Genomic DNA, 16865 nt, shown 5'->3' with positions numbered 1-16865 from the left:
AAATCAATTAATTAGGCCTTCAAGGATTCAAGGATGTGTATTTAACACATCAATAAAGACTTGTATTGAAATGTATGGCCGGTGCAAAACAAGTGTGCAAAAGAAAGGTGTGTGTGTGTGTGTGCGCGTGTTCAATCAAATGAATTAGGAGGAATTAAGTAAGCAAATGGCGTGAGGAAAAGAAGCTCTTTCTCAGTCTCTCTGTTCTAGCTCTATGACAGCACAGTCGCCTTCCAGATCTCAATTTCATTCAAGCAGTGATAATGAGCAAACTTTGCCATACATTTTTTTTTTTTTTTTTTTACAATAGGCTATTCATACCGAATGGCCTTTACTCCCATTAGAGCTGACCCATGTCAAGCATGACCAGACATTTTCCTAAACTATTTGAGCATAAACAAATGCCAGTAGGTCCCACCCCCGATGGCCCCTCACCCCGACAGAGTCTCTAGACTAGAGGGCGTTGCATAACATGCACTGCACAGCCCAATATCAACACTGTCTCTTTGGGTTCAGAAGAATTTGTATAGCAAGACCCTCTCTGTGTGAGCACAAGCAGCCATGATTGTGCACTTGTTGCTGGATCTGCTTGATTTAAAGGGGTGGCTGATTTTTCTGTGCGTTCTCCTCATTGTGGTGGATGTCATCAGAAACAAGGACCCTCCAAACTATCCGCCCGGACCCTGGCCTCTCCCAATTGTTGGCAATGTCTTCACAGGGCAGGATTTCCAAACGATGGACAAGGTAAGAAAGCAAACGGAAACTTCAAGCACAATACTGCTTCGCAAATTTGTATTGCACACTCTGAAAATCTGTCCTTGGCATTAGACTTGATTATGACTTGAATTCTAAAGATATGCATATGTGTCATCATCACACATATGTATTAGTTTGTTATTGCATTGCATTATGAATGTTCAATATAACGTGCATTATGGTCGGCTGATGAATGTGCTTGCAGTGGCTGGCATGTTCTCATAGTCTATTAATGACATATACAATAAAACATGTATTCAAGATGGCATATCTTTATGGCTTATCTAGGGATTCAGTGTCATTGTCCACTGTCTGTGTGTGTACTCTACTTTACTAAAAAAAAAAAAAACCCTTCTTTGCATATTCACTTGTTGTTCTGTATATTGCCTGTGCACTCTGTATCTGCTAGTGATGTTGGCTATGATTATGTCCTCGTTGCTAAGTCGCTTTGATTAAAAAGCATCTGCCAAATGTAATGCAATGTAATGTAATGTCTGTTGTTGATGTGGTTAAGCTTGCAGAGGAATATGGAGAGGTGTTCAGCCTGAGGTGGGGCAGTGAAAAGACAGTCTTTATATCTGGATACAAGATGGTGAAAGAGGCCCTGGTCACACAGCTGGACAGCTTTGCAGACCGGCCTGTTGTCCCTCTTTTCCACAAGGTCTTCAAAGGAATCGGTAAGTCAAGGACCTGACGCATTGTTAACGTTGCCCCATAATGCACACCATTTCACAGGTGGAACGCTGCAATAGTCATTGGAAAGTTACTTGCATAGTACTACAATACCATGACATAACACAGGGCCTTTAATTAATGCATTACGACTTGGTCATTGCCATTCTGGTAACTGGAAATGTATAACGCTGTGTCAAAAAGGGTGAACATATAAGCTACTAATTTTTATTCAAGATTCTTTTTTTATCTATCTCGAGGGAAATACAGTACATCTTGAACATACACATAGCTACCATATAAGATACGAATTTACACTACAGAATATAACTTACTAATATGGCATGCATGCATTCCATTGCCATGCTGTAGCCAGGGAAATTGACAGGGGTGGGGCAAACGGGCCAGCAGTCCCCAGTCCAGAGAAAAGGGGGGCCCCAAATTGGTTCCCTGTTCAACTGTATGTATATCGACAGTGGGGACCCATAAGATGACTTTGTCCCGGGCCTGGCCAAAGCTGTCAGTGGTTGTAGCAAAGGGGAGGAGAGTTGCCCCTGAGCTGATCCACTTGAACGATATTCCATCCATGACTTGTTATTAATCCTCCTTCATCTCGTCATCTTAGGGATCGCCTTAAGCAACGGGTACATGTGGAGGGTGCAGAAGAAGTTTGCCTATGCCCATCTGAGGCACTTTGGGGAGGGCAAGAGGACACTGGAGCTGCACATTCAGCAAGAGTGCCAGTACCTCTGCGACACCATCAAGGAGGAGCGAGGTAGGAGACAGCTCAGTAATGCACAGTGTTGCTCAGGAAAGTAAACGTTTCTGTGTTAATTCAACAATTAGAGACTAATTTAACACTATAAGCCCTATTTCCTTAAGTGTTGACCACTGGGCAAAATAAGTAAATTCTGCAGTGTTAATCTGATAGCCTGATTATCATTGACGTTCAAATCTCTATGAGACTTGGTCTGACCAAGAGCATAACAAGTAACATTTCCCAAACGGCATGGTTGACCCGCCTCCCTTGTTTGCTTATGGTTGTTTGCTTCCAATCCCTACACAGCAGAGGCGATTCCTCTTTGAGTACAAGGGAGGCGCCGCCTCCTGTCCAAAATCACGGAGAATAGTATGTAAACTAATGCTTTACACAACTTAATAATAACATTGCTATTTCAGACCCAGCTCCATAGAAAATGCATGTGCTCAACTTAGAGATGAAACCAATCTGTTATAAGATCCCGAGGCTCGCACGAGTTTTTTTCCGCTCATGACAACGCAAGCGTGTCGAGTCTCAATGGACTTCAATGGCATGTGGGATTGTACGATTTTTCAATGGCAAAATGCTAAACGGTCATTGGCTATTGCCGTGAAATTTTTTTGATTTTGAGACTGAGCCTCACTGGGAGTGAATGGAGAAGAGAGGGGAGGGGGGAGGGACCGGAGACTGGAGCTCCGACTTGTGATTGGGTGAACCCCGTGTCAGTAGGCTACAGTTGATTTCATTTCGAAATGCGGATATGTTATTAATTTGACTGAGAAGTTTCGTCGTGGTAACCAGTGGGGAAGCTATTCATTGCGGTGTACTCCAGTTTTGTGTACATATTCTTGTAAACCTAGTGACACTAGTGTTGCGAATAAAGTCTTAGTGGCATGTCCTTATCCTTTTTAATCTCCCAATTCAAAAGTTGAAGTTGCCTACTTTTCGTTAGGGCTAGCTTGCAAGAAAGAGCTATGCAAAATGCCAAGCATTGTGGATTAAATTCTGGCGAATTCCAGTCGTCCTTATGAGGAGAAAATGAATATCAAGGAGCAGAGCAGAGCACTGCCTAATATTGACTTGGTGAAAAAGGTAGGGAAGAACAACCGTTTCTTTTGAGCTTTCGTGGTGTCTTATCAACTGGTTAACTGCCAAGTCCCGTGAGTGGCGAGTCCTTGTTTCCTACTGTGTTGGCAATGTCTGGTAAATAATTAAAGATTTTGCGACCTCTAGTGGTAAGTTAAGCCGTGCACCCAGTAATGAACAAAGACAACGAAGGCAAACTAAATCACATCATTGTGGCGGAGGTAGGCCTAATGATAATAATAATAATAATAAAAACATTTCCCTATGAATAGGCTACAAGGGGGATAATGATTAATGATTAACACATTGTTTCAACAAGAGTCCTTTAGTGTGTGAGGCCATATGTGGCTCAGGACCAATGTAAGATGTGTGTCAAAATCCCCCCCCCCCCTCCACCTTTATTTTTGTGTTCTGGACATATTGTAATTGAACAGCCTCCCCTGTTTGACAGACTACCAGCCGCCACTGCTACACAGTGAAAGTATTTCCCGTATTTTCGGGAACTCAGAAAGTACTTGCATTGCTCATGACCTAACTAGTTGCAACGCCAAAGGTGTTGCGTCACTAGGAGGGCGCGGCCTGGCTATTAATCGGACTCTCTTTTACTCTAATACTCTTCTAGTGGGCCCCACTCTCTAAGTGTCAATAATCAGCACTGCAAAACTTACTTTGTGAAAGGAACCCATGGCAAAGTAGCATATTATTATGCCAAAAGAAAATTAGGCATATTTATTCCTAGGAACATGTAACCATTCAAACAAGTGGCCTATTAATGCAATGTGCTGTGCTTTCATTATTGAATTGACATCTAACGTTGGCAGAAATATCAAACTAGTACAGTGCATGTAGAGTAAGTGCAAAACTGCTGAAAGTCATGTCACTTAAAAACAATGCCACATATCATTTGGGTAAAAGGATGACAGCTGTTGGTGATTACTAATGGAAGCCTGTAGACACTTCATACAGTGGTCACATTGGTCATTCAATGTCTTATTCTTGACATGTAATTTGTGCAATGTGAAGGGAAACAAATTCGCTTGATGCAAATTTGCACCACATTAGGAGAAAAGGTCTTCTCATAGGCAGATCCAATAGCCTAATAAACCAGCACCACCTGCTGGATGCCAAATGTTTTCGGCTGCGAGTGGTCTAGCATCGGATCGGTCGAACATTTTGAACACATTGCCCTGAGTCTGGCAGACCAATCACAACGCAGAGATTTGTTTTGAATTTGTTTTGAATCAAAGCGGGCTGGGTTTTGAGGGAGTGACGACGAAGCTCGCAACGTTGGGAAAACACATCAATGAGAAAGAATGCTGATTGGTCAGAGCGCCGTCCTATAGGCACAGGCACAGTTTGAAAAACAACAGGTTGTTCTCATCAACAATCTTCGGATGTATCATTCATCGGCTGGTTTATCAGGCTACAGATCCAATACTTTACAATGACCTTCCATCATATGTGTACATTAGCACACTCAACTCTATATCAGCCTGATCTCCAAAAATTCAGTGCTCCTGGACACGGATGTTAAGGACACAAAATCTGTGTCCAGGAGCACAGATTTTGGCAAAATTCCGTGCTCCTGGACACGGAATTGTTTTCCGTGATGGAGACACGGAAGTGCTTTCTATATTCCCACAGCACTGTGTTAACTCTATCATTAGAAAATACATACCCAATGCTAATCCTAAACAAAATAATGCTATAGCAATTTAAGTTGTGCCCTGACCAAAACATTCCCTAACCTTAACCTGTCATTAAAGACATATTTTTGAGAAATACCTTTTCCAGTTGGTTGATAGGCTATCAAATTCATTAATGAAAGAATACTAGCTGTGCCCAGACCAAAACAATCCCTAACCCTAACCTGTCAGTAAGAAATGTTTTTTTGAGAAAAAATATTTGAAATTGGAAAAATCCTGAGAAAACACAAGACTGTGGAAACATAGAACTGTGGGAGTAGAGAGAGCTCTTCTGTGTGTCCATCACGGAAAATAATTCTGTGTCCAGGAGCACGGAATTTTGGCAAAATCCGTGCTCCTGGACACGGATTTCATGTCCTTAAAGCGATGGTTCGGAGTAGAATCACCCTAATGCCATTTGAACCGTGACACCCATCCACCTTTACACCCGAAGTGTTTTCTGCCGCAGACTTACATCAACAGAGTTGCCTTGTTATTCGATGTTTATTCCGGTTAGCTTGACTCAAGCGCATATGGATACTGGGCACCGTCTCCAAACTTTCCCCACAAAAATAACATGTCATTACACCAAACTTCTGCAGTAGCACAAATATGGTCTGTACTCACGAAACGAAGCATTTGGAAGTTTGGAAATAGTCCAGGAGTTTAGTATTATCAACACAAGCTGAATAGCTTCTCTGCTGCTAAAGCTGTGCCAACGTTACTTCCGTCATATGAGACAAGCCCGTAAAAGTCTTCAACAAACTTCCAGACGAGAGTGTTAAAAAAGTTTTCACTGAATTGTGATTAAGGCTTATATTTTCAAGGCAATACTTAAAAGATATTTCAAATCTTACCTACTATCAATTAGACAAGGATTTTCGTTATCAATACTGATGCTGAATTCACTTTTCATTGTGCATATTATGAGCTTCGTTGAGGACTCTTACATGCTTGTCTTAGATGACGGAAGTAACGTTGGCGCAGCTTTAGCAGCAGAGAAGCTATTCGGCTTGTGTTGATAATAATAAACTCCTGGACTATTTCCAAACTTCCAAATGCTTCGTTTCGTGAGTACAGACCATATTTGTGCTACTGCAGAAGTTTGGTGTCATGACATGTTATTTTTGTGGGGAAAGTTTGGAGACGGTGCCCAGTATCCATATGCGCTTGAGTCAAGCTAACCGGAATAAACATCGAATAACACGGCAACTCTGTTGATGTAAGCCTGCGGCAGAAAACACTTCGGGTGTAAAGGTGGATGGGTGTCACGGTTCAAATGGCATTAGGGTGATTCTACTCCGAACCATCGCTTTAACATCCGTGTCTAGGAGCACGGAATTTTTGGAGATCATGTTGTCTATATAGGCCTGTATACATGTTTTTTTAAACACGGTGTTGTGAGGAGGGGCAAGACACTGGCAGCCAACCATGTCAGCTAATTTTTTGACCGACAGCGGTTTCCAACAATCAGACGTTGAGTTGTGCTTAGCCAGGGTCGCACAACCAGGGGAAAACAAAAATTGAAAACCCATGTATATCACAATCACTATGTAAAGACTTCAAGAAATTCACCCTTTCGAATTAGCTTATAGGCCACCATATTAATGTTCTTTTATTGTTGGAAATGTTACATACTTACTTACTAACTAACTCATTCATTTATTTATGCTCTGAAGCTCCATTTGATCCTACGTTCACACTGAACAGTGCAACAGGAAATGTGATCTGTTCCGTCATTTTTGGCCGTCGGTACGAGTACAACGAAGAGCGGTTCCTGAACTTCCTACGCAAGGATGCTGAGGCGGTTATCCTGGCAGGGAATGCACAGGCACAGGTCAGAATGCAGACCAACACTTGCTGAAGTGCACATCCACACAGACAATTTTGGAAGGGAAATTCACCCTTTGTTTAACCCTCAGTATCAACCCATGCGGCTCTGTCTTTGTTTCCCAGCTGTACAATGCCTTTCCTGGGCTCTTCCAACATCTGCCAGGGCCTCATCAGACCATGTTTTCCTGCTATCAGGAGGTAACAGATTTCCTGCGTCAGGAGATCATGAAGCACGTTGAGGACAGAGATCCGTCAGATCCGCGTGATTTTGTGGATGTCTACCTTGGTGAGGTCGAGAAGGTGAGATGTCATTGGTGTATTACAGAGGTGGGGAACCTTAGAAATTTTATTTGCAATACATTGCATACGTTTTAAAGGTGGCTGCCTTCAATATAGGCCTAAAGTGCAGGGGTTTGTGGTCATAGTACGACCCTTGGAGTACTTTTAAGTGGCTTCTCGAAGGAAAAATGTTCCCCACTCCTGGTGTATTACATAATGTACGTTGAGTTAAATAATGTGCGTTTTGATATAGACCCATTTAGGGACATTATTATACAATCCCATCCACAAAATGTTATGAAAAAAAAGCAGAAGGGGGGGGCATTTGTAAGATTTTAGTCAATGTCAATAGAGTTACACTAAACTGAGGTTAAAATCATGTAGAAGAAGTGGAGATATCCACACCAGAAAATCCCTCCGTCTCCCTTACAAATTGCACCCATATGTTATCGTTGTAAAGGCATCTTCACCTTAGAGACCCTTCAACCTCTGTCTCTTAATGCCTTGCAGAGCACTGATGGAGAGGCAGGCTTTAACCTGGAGACCCTGGTGGTGTGTACCCTGGACATGGTAGAAGCAGGCATAGAGACGGTGGCCACCACCCTTCGCTGGGGCTTGTACTATATGATGATGTACCCCGAGATACAGGGTAAACGGACAGACCACATGTTCTCTTAGTCATGACCATTGCATCACACTGACGCTTCCAGTAACATTATAGAATAACGGTCCCTTAAAAAGCTTTATTTTACTAACATTTATTAATGAACTACACTAATTATGAACATAAAATGTATACATGTTTGTAAATGAGTAAGAACCAACCTGTTGGTCGCATAGAGACCTGGAGGATGGATGACTGAGTTCAGTTGTATGTGCGTGTCCTTGCCTGACGCCTCTATATCCAGTGTTTTCATGTCTTTTACTCTTTGGTGGACAAACTTCCAGGACAGCTGCTGCTGCACTGTGTCAGCTCTGTTTACACAGTATGTTTTGTTGACTATTAGTCCATTATGTGCCTAAAACGTGTTTATAAAGCTTTTTAGTGACCCTTATTCTAAAGCAGGGCTGGACTGGCCATAGGGCATACAGGGCACTTGCCTGGTGGACTGTTGAAGATTTTGGCCTGGCATTCCCCTATGAAATGGTATCAGTCCTCATGCCGCTACAGCAAACCTCTCCGGGTCAGATTTAAATATTAATTTGGATGGAGGGGTGAAAATAAATATTGAAGACATCACATGACTAAAAAGGTTGTTACAGGCTTCATTGTCTCTCTCAGTGCCTGGTGGACCAGTCTTGGCTGATTTGTCATCCCAGCCCAGCCCTGTTCTAAAGTGTTCCATCCAAACCATCAGTACCAGGTCTAGTAGGCCCTGTGGAAAGGGTTGTGTTTCATATGAAATTGCACAACATAGAAATTAAATACTTCAAATCAAACAGAAAGGTGCACACCTTGCATCAAACTGTTTTGTTTTGGGCACAAAAATAAAACAGTTTGATGCAAGGTGCGTCCCTTTCTGTTTGATTTGAAGCATTTCATTTGGGCCAGCACCCTAAAAAGTAATCAAGAAACCCTGAGTGAAGCCTGCTACCTGCCTAATAAGACAACATAGACTTTTCAATCATGATTGACATGATTGACCATGTTTCTGATTCGGAATAACCTTTGATAAACAAATGTTATGAGGAAAACTCTGATTACACCTTATATATGTATTATTTTGTAAGTATTTTTCAAGTTATTGATGTGGTAACAAAAACAAAGCCTGTTTTTCTTTATTTTTTTCCAGAAAAAGTCCATGCTGAGATTGACACTGTAATTGGCCAATCACGATTGCCCAATATGACAGACAGACCCGACTGTCCATACACTGAAGCTGTCATTTATGAAACACAAAGATTGGGCAACGTGCTTCCACTCGGATTTCCCAAAATGGCCTCCAAAGATACCACACTGGCTGGATACTTCATACCCAAGGTACATGACCAGTGAAGTGAAATTGAAAGCCCACCTTGGAAACTCCTATTGCCATTTGTGACACAGCACTCCACAGCACACAACACAGTGCAAACAACAAAATTGCATTTATGCTTCACCCATGCAAGGGGCCAGCCCAAAACGGTGCCCCAAGGGAGCAGTGCAGCAGGATGGTGCCAATAATGAGAATATAATGGGAATATGGTTGTGAAATTCAAATAGTAGTGGAGTACTTAGTGTGTGTGCTGAATTTTAGTCTGTTTTTAAAAAATAAATATTGGGTTTAGCCCGTGACTTTGTTCCAGATGATGATTTTGGCCCTCTGTCAATTTCAGTTTGACACCTTTGCCCTAACCGCTTACACATGACTGCCCTGCCCTGCCCTGCCCTGCCCTGCCCAGTGTGACCGGGGCCAGATTAATGCACAGGCTAGATATGGCTACAGCCTAGGGCCCCTGATTGGCCAATAGTGGAAAATTTGCAGAACTGTGACAAGATGCAATATTGAAAATTTAATCTGTTGTGTAGAGTAAAATTGGCAGACATGCCATCCTTAATTCCTAGCTCATAGTTATGACATTGTATGTAAATTGTCTTTTGGGGGGTACAGCAACCCGTAGCCTAGGGGCCCCAGGCCATCTTAATCTGGTCCTGAGTGTGACCTTAGTTTCATAGCACTCCCCTGTTTAAGGAAAAGCCCTGGTCGAATACTCATACTCAACGTAACAGACCCTTCCAATCATTTGCCTTAGAAAGTTATTGCAGTCGAACCATGGTGTTCCACTAAGTTTCAGCACTGAGTTTCTAGATTCAGGAATTTCTTTTTCAAATGTGTCTTTCTCAGGGCACAGGAATCACAGCAAACCTCTCTTCTGTGCTACATGATAAAAATGAATGGGAGACTCCTGACATCTTTAACCCCCAACACTTCCTGGATGCCGAGGGACGTTTCCGCAAGAGAGACGCCTTTCTGCCATTTTCTGCAGGTGACCAAATACATATTTTGTTTCTTTTACAGAAATGCAAAATTATTTTCATAAGTGTCTTACAAACACAGGAATGGAAGTTGGAATGGAAGCACCACTGAGTACCTACATGGGTGTAAACAGGGTAGCTGACATCTTTAGCCAGGCCTGGCACAAAATCATCTTAAAAGGCCCCAATACATTAACCTGGTTCTCACGCGATGGTTGTTACCAACCATCTGGAACTTTGTCCATAGCTTAGCTCTGGAAAGGCGTAGGTGTGTTAAAAACAGCTCGAACCTAATTGGAGAATTCACATGGCTTTTTTTGAATCACGTACTACTTCAACCACTGACTTGTATATACCCCGCCCAGTGATCCCGCCCCACGATTCTGATTGGACAGGCTGTGAAATATCTGATTCCGTTCGGGCTCGTCTGAGATTTCCAGACCCTCGTGCGAGCTCACAAAGTTTAAGGAAGATGAACAAAGCACGAAGGGTCTGCGTGAGAGCCAGGCTACCAATACTGTACATACAGTACAATACATCTTAATATATAGAACGGAATGGGAACCCCAATGTTCGGGCCCCTCTCTGGGCCCGGTGCAACTGACCTAAGTTTTGAATTAACACTGCATTTTTTTACGGTGTACTTCAAATTCTCTGTGTCTGAATATCAGATGTTGATGATCTGTGTTTACGTGGTGTGTGCAGGGAAGCGAGTGTGCCTGGGAGAGCAGCTGGCTCGTATGGAGCTCTTCCTGATGTTCGCCTCGCTCCTGCAGAGGTTCACCCTCTCCCCAGAGCCAGGGGTGGAACTCAGCCTGGAGGGAACGGTGGCCTTCACCTACTCACCTCCGCCCCACAAGATCTGTGTCACGCCTCGCTGATGCCACTCCTGTCCTGTGTGTGGGGTGTACATTTATTGCTGGCTCCCCCTACAAAAAGCCCACAAATGCTTGTGCACTCGCACGCACACACGTGCGCACACACACACACACACACACACACACACACACACACACACACACACACACACACACACACACACACACACACACAAAGACATTTTCAAGTGGACACGAATGAAGACGCTGGAGATCTTCATCTTGAAATACTGTATATAGAGAGCTTAACCCATTGATGCCTGATGACTCGTATTTGTTGTTGGGTGCCTGGAGCAACATACACACTGCATTCAGGCTCATGAGATTTTAGCTTTTTTAATAAAAATGTGGGTATTTTACATATTCTAATGCACGATGGGGGTCTTTGGGTTTAAATGCAACTTATTTCATGTTTTTATTTGCATCAGAGGCTGAGATACTTAGGTTTTTATAGGCTGACGGCAACTTTCCCAACAAGGGCTTCCCACCAATTCGGGACCTCAGACCGACGTGCAAACTAGGTCCACTAGTTGGACATCTAATTATGACCCCATTATTACATCAAATTGTAGTTGAACATTTGGACGTCAGTATACTGTAGGTCACTTTTTTGGACGTCTAAAACAGGTGCAGGGAATTTACATGATATAAGCAATTTATTCTACAATTTCGTAGCCTTCATTGACAATGACAATAAACTCCTTGAATCTTGAATTAGAAGTAGTGGTATGCCTATGCTTAGTTATTTTTCGGTTGGTTTCACAATCTAAGGTGAGTAAGTTGTAACCTAAGGCCAGCCCAGTGTGACATGTATTTGCATGTACCTTCACGTCCCTCTATGGAAGCCAATATCAGAAAAACAACAAAGGGAATCAGAAACAGCTGTAGATTACACCCATTGGGTCTATACACCTATTCTCTGCAGAATACTGGATCAAGCATTTACATGCAAAGAAAGGCTCTAGCGTCATTTTGAATGTTTACTTAGAGATCAGTGCCTAGGCTCCATGGGCCACACCGGAAAGGAGTGTCATGCAAGGACTTGGCCATGCCAGCAATGCCGAACTACAAAGAGTACAAAAACACACACGAACAAAGGTGTTTTCAAGATAAACAATGGAGGTGGACACTGGAGAAGATGCTAGAATTGCTCTCACGTCTAAATGCATCTAATTTTTGATTTTCTTTTGCATGCACTGTTTATATTACATATTGTAATTCACGTTAAATAAAAGAGTCTACTTTTAAATATGTGGTGTTGTGAAGTAAATAGTTACAGAAATGTGTAGAAAAGTATTAAAGATGTGTCATTCATTATATTACATTAATTACTGATTTACTATTGATTAAATATAATATAATAGGCATACTAGATTGCAGGAGTATAATTTGAAAGTAAATACTATTTCGGTGTAACTACTTCATTAGATTCAGTGGAATGGTGCATAAACTATTTAAGATCATGTACTAATGTTGTAATCACATCAGGCAGAGTAGCCTATGTCTACCTCTGCTTTATACTCCTGTGGCAGATTGCAGCCAGCTGTTTATGTGAGTTGAAATGAGTACAGTGAAGAATGTGCGTGCACTCCTATTCACCCCCGGACTTTCCAGGAAAAGAGGAACTCGGCTTGCATAAGAGCCCCCGCCCCCTCCTTCCCACCCTTCACATGCACACACACACACACACACACACACACACACACACACACACACACTCTCTCTCTCTCTCTCACACGCACACACACACACGCACACACACACACACACACACACACACACACACGCACCCACGCAAACACACACACCCTCTCTATCTCTCTTTCTCACGCATGCACGGACTCACACATGCACAGTTTGTCAACAGAACTGAACAAGGCCCTTCCTGCTTTGTCTCCAACAGAGGCCACTCACAAAAGTGCAGCATTTTACTGAGAAATACTGATAGAAATGTGATCCTTGCCACATTAGGTGCACGAGAGAAAACAAGCTTATGGTGTGTTCCCTCTTTAGTTGTACTGTACTTCGACAAAAATGTATTTTCTGACCATCTGAAACGAATGGTTAATATGTGCTTACCATTATAAATGATAAAAATATAATTGCAAACATAACTAACTGGCATCTATACTGTCAATTCAATGTGCATAAGTGAAAACTATCAAAATAGTAATGCACACATGTACTGCACACACACACACACGCACACACGCGCGCGCGCACACACACACACAAACAGATATTGTATGATTGGATTGTTGACCAGGTGAAGGATGCATACAATGCATATATATTCAATGCATAGGCCAGAGGTTCCCAAACTTAACCATAGCAAAGCTCCCCAAATAGATACCCATGGGCCCCCATGGGTCATGCCATACTATTTTGTCTGTGCACCCCCTTTCACAACCATAGTCTATGCATGTCTGTGTGTCAGTGCCCCACTGGGATATATAAAATAACAATAAGTTATGTTCAGAGACACAATAATGCATAAATTAATATAATGCCGTGCGTAAGTAATGGGACTATTGCTTTATTTATTTTTGATTATTTTGGTGGACATCTATTTTTCAGTTACATAATTTGGTTTGCTATAACCTACTTTTTGTTTCAACTTGCCACGGACCTCGTAGCACCCCTACCTGGTTCCCAGCCCCCACTTTGAAATCCACTGGCACAGGCAACACATTCTCTCAACAAAATTCAACTTCCATGATGTCCCAGCTCACCATGACTCAACAGAAAGTATTTTACGACAGTGGTCATACTTTCCAGTGTCACTGCCCAACCCTGAATTGACTGTAAGGGTAGGGCAGGATAAGGTAACCTTTTGCCTACTCAGACAGGACATCTCAGCTGGTATTATTAGCCTAAGTGAAAGTTGAGGTTATTATATATATTAAGAAGATAAGCATAGCACACAAATAGGTCTACTTATCACTCTGCATTAAGATTCATAATTAGAAGAAAGCATTCTACACACCATTGTGTGCTGTATGACCTAGTAGGCTGGCCATCACTAGATATTAGACGGCATAAACACTGGCTTTTATTTGTATACAAGGCCATAGTTGGCCAGCTCCCCTTGTATATACAGAGCCTTTTATCTTTTAGCAATCAAGGATATAACCTACGCTCAAGTATCTACATTGTTTTAAATGTCCCCATAATAAAAACAGAATTTGGTAAAACTGCTTTTATTCATTGAAGCCCCAACTCACTGGAATGAGCTTCAGAAATCTCTTAAGCTTGCTGTTTTTATATCTGTAGCTGAGTTTAAAGCCTATCTAATGACACTTTTAAATCTGTCTGCGCTTGCTTTTAATCTTGTAATCTCCTTTTAATCTTGTTTTATGTTTATTATTTTATGGTTTTTATTGTGTAATTTTATCTCTTCATCCATATTGATTTGTTCTGTTTTGTCTGTGTCCTGTCTGTAAATGTAATTGTGATGTGTAGGTTGGCCAGGGCTCACTTGTAAAAGAGAATTTTATTCTCAATGTGATTTTATTTCCCTGGTTAAATAAAGGTAAAATAAAAAAAATAAAAAATAAAATAAAAATGTGTTTGAGGCGCATTATCATGAAGTTTACAATATACTGTATGAGACAAATAATCTGTGAAAGACAACATGAGTAGTGGTGCAGTTAAAGTAAGGATGAGCTACACGAATGAGCTTGTGTCTGTAAAAGATTTACAGGCACAAAGTGGTATTTCCACAGATAATCTAGATGTGCTGTGATTGCACTTTGACATTGGCTAAATTCTATGTAGCCTATCCAATGTAACAATGTCCTCAATTAGGCTAATGGTTAATCAGGAGGAACAGATAGGCCTGTGGAATACCATCAATAGGCTATATACTGGTTAACAGATAAATATCATGGGCAGTCATGGGTGAGCGGTTAGGGCGTCAGACTTGCATCCCAGAGGTTGCCGGTTCGACTCCCGACCCGCCAGGTTGGTGGGGGGAGTAATCAACCAGTGCTCTCCCCCATCCTCCTCCATGACTGAGGTACCCTGAGCATGGTACCGTCCCACCGCACTGCTCCCCATGGGGCACCACTGAGGGCTGCCCCCTTGCACGGGTGAGGCATAACATAACGGTGAGGCATAACGTTGTGTGCAGTGTTCACTTGTGTGCTGTGGAGTGCTGTGTCACAATGACAATGGGAGTTGGAGTTTCCCAATGGGCTTTCACTTTTTCTTTTTATATGGTCGTCAAATCAAGTCAAGTCTGCTTTCTTCTGCTTTCTTTCTACAGTTTCTTCAAATGTGGACATTGTGTTTCAATCCCATGCAAAGAGTCAAGACATACACAAAACTGACATTCAGACATCAAATGCAAGAAAGGGTCAGTAAAAAATGTAACAAACCTAATAGGCCTAATAACAAAGTAGCCTAGTAAAATAACATAGTAGCTTAAGGGTTTGATGACTAGGCTAGTATGGTAGGCTAGTAAAAATATTCAGTGACTAAGTCAGAGATTAGGCCCAGCCTACCGTAGCCTTGTCTAGTTTTTAAGTCTAAGTAGGCTAGACCTAGGCCTACTCACGCTAGAATTCAAAAAAGGGCTAATTTAAGGAGCTCAATGCATTTGTGAGACAAACGAGTCGTCAAATAGTCTTAAAGGAACACTCCGGGGCATTTGAAACGAAATCCCATTGCTAGAGGTGGTCAAATACTGACCGTATAGGCTAAAATTGGTGCAATTCGGCGCTCCCTGTGCGACGATTGAGCCATTTGCGCAACCTGTCAAACTAGTCAAATACGTGGCAGCCAAGGGGCAACTTTGAAACCTCTCACGTAAAACAACAACTTGCACGCCACAGAAATGTCAAACCTCTTTATGAACCATCCGACAATGAAGTCAAAAGCCTTACCATCTGTAGTGTTTTGTGTAATAAATGACAGCGGGAACAAGCGTGAGTTTCAGCATTTAGTTAACGTTCTTCAAGAGCATAAAACAAATCAGAGTCTCCTAGCAACATACAGTATATGGAGACAAATCCTGTATCAGAATAAGAGTTCAGGACACACATTTCCCCCTTTCTTTAAAAGAGAAGTAACCCATACACGTCTCAGACTACTGGAGAATGTCAAGTATCACTCAAGTAACCTGAGACATGTTTCACTAACTTATTCTTGGTAAGTATTAGTAGAGAATTAAATACTTCAGGAATATCAGCATGGTAATGAAAACTAAGCTTAACCATTACGATTAAGAACATCACTTCAATGTTAACACCATTGCATAGGTAAACATAAGTAAAGTGAATTGGCATGAGTAACTTAACTGAACTGGTAATTCACTGGAGGTAACCTGGAAGGTAAGTAAAGGTTAATAACAAAATGCACAACAGTAGGCAGTCCACATTTAAGTGTCCACATTTAAGTGACATAGTCTTTTAGCCAGGTAGGCTGGCGGATTTCTCGCATGGGCCTGGGTTCTGGGGTATGGTTGTTTGAATCAGTGTCCTCATCCACAGGCTGTGGATTTGGTGTGGTGTCATGGAACTTGGTGAGGTGGGAGGCGTTCCATGTATTACCATTGCTCAGCTTGTATGTGCTCTCACCAACTTTTTCACTGATGGTAAGAGGATCGCTGAACTTCCTATGACCCTTAGGCACATGTAGTGGATTTTTCACACGCACTCTGTCCCCTTTTTGAAAAGCAGGAGGCTTAGCGCCACGCTTGGCGTCGGTGTAGGCCTTCATTTTCGCCTGGCGCTGGCTAACTCTGTGACGGATGTCAGCGTCCTTGGGAGCAGGCGGAGGAGAGGACGGAGGAGGTAACACAGACAGCTTTGTGCGCATGGGACGACCACAGAGGAGCTGGAAAGGTGAAGTCCCAGTTGTGGCGTGGGGTGTAGCGCGGTAGACGTGTAAAAAGTCTGTGACAACTGGCTTCCATGGCTTGTGCTGTTGTATGGCCAGCTGGATTGTTTGCTTGAGCA

General features: G+C 42.3%; 1 protein-coding gene across 1 annotated transcript; it reads left to right on the top strand.

Annotated features, from left to right (window-relative positions):
- Nucleotides 1-481: 481 nt before the first annotated feature.
- Nucleotides 482-11593, top strand: LOC134451115 (cytochrome P450 2J2-like). Its single transcript, XM_063201299.1, has 9 exons — nucleotides 482-744; nucleotides 1271-1433; nucleotides 2054-2203; nucleotides 6639-6796; nucleotides 6916-7092; nucleotides 7582-7720; nucleotides 8865-9052; nucleotides 9897-10038; nucleotides 10733-11593. The coding sequence occupies exons 1-9, from the start codon at nucleotides 562-564 to the stop codon at nucleotides 10906-10908; spliced, it is 1476 nt and encodes a 491-aa protein (XP_063057369.1). The 5' UTR covers nucleotides 482-561; the 3' UTR covers nucleotides 10909-11593.
- Nucleotides 11594-16865: the final 5272 nt, after the last annotated feature.

The sequence above is a fragment of the Engraulis encrasicolus genome, chromosome 6 (assembly GCF_034702125.1).
Source record: "Engraulis encrasicolus isolate BLACKSEA-1 chromosome 6, IST_EnEncr_1.0, whole genome shotgun sequence".
Lineage (NCBI taxonomy): Eukaryota > Metazoa > Chordata > Actinopteri > Clupeiformes > Engraulidae > Engraulis > Engraulis encrasicolus.
The sequence above is the reverse complement of the archived record's forward strand: the minus strand, read 5'-3'. Positions and strand labels throughout refer to the sequence as shown.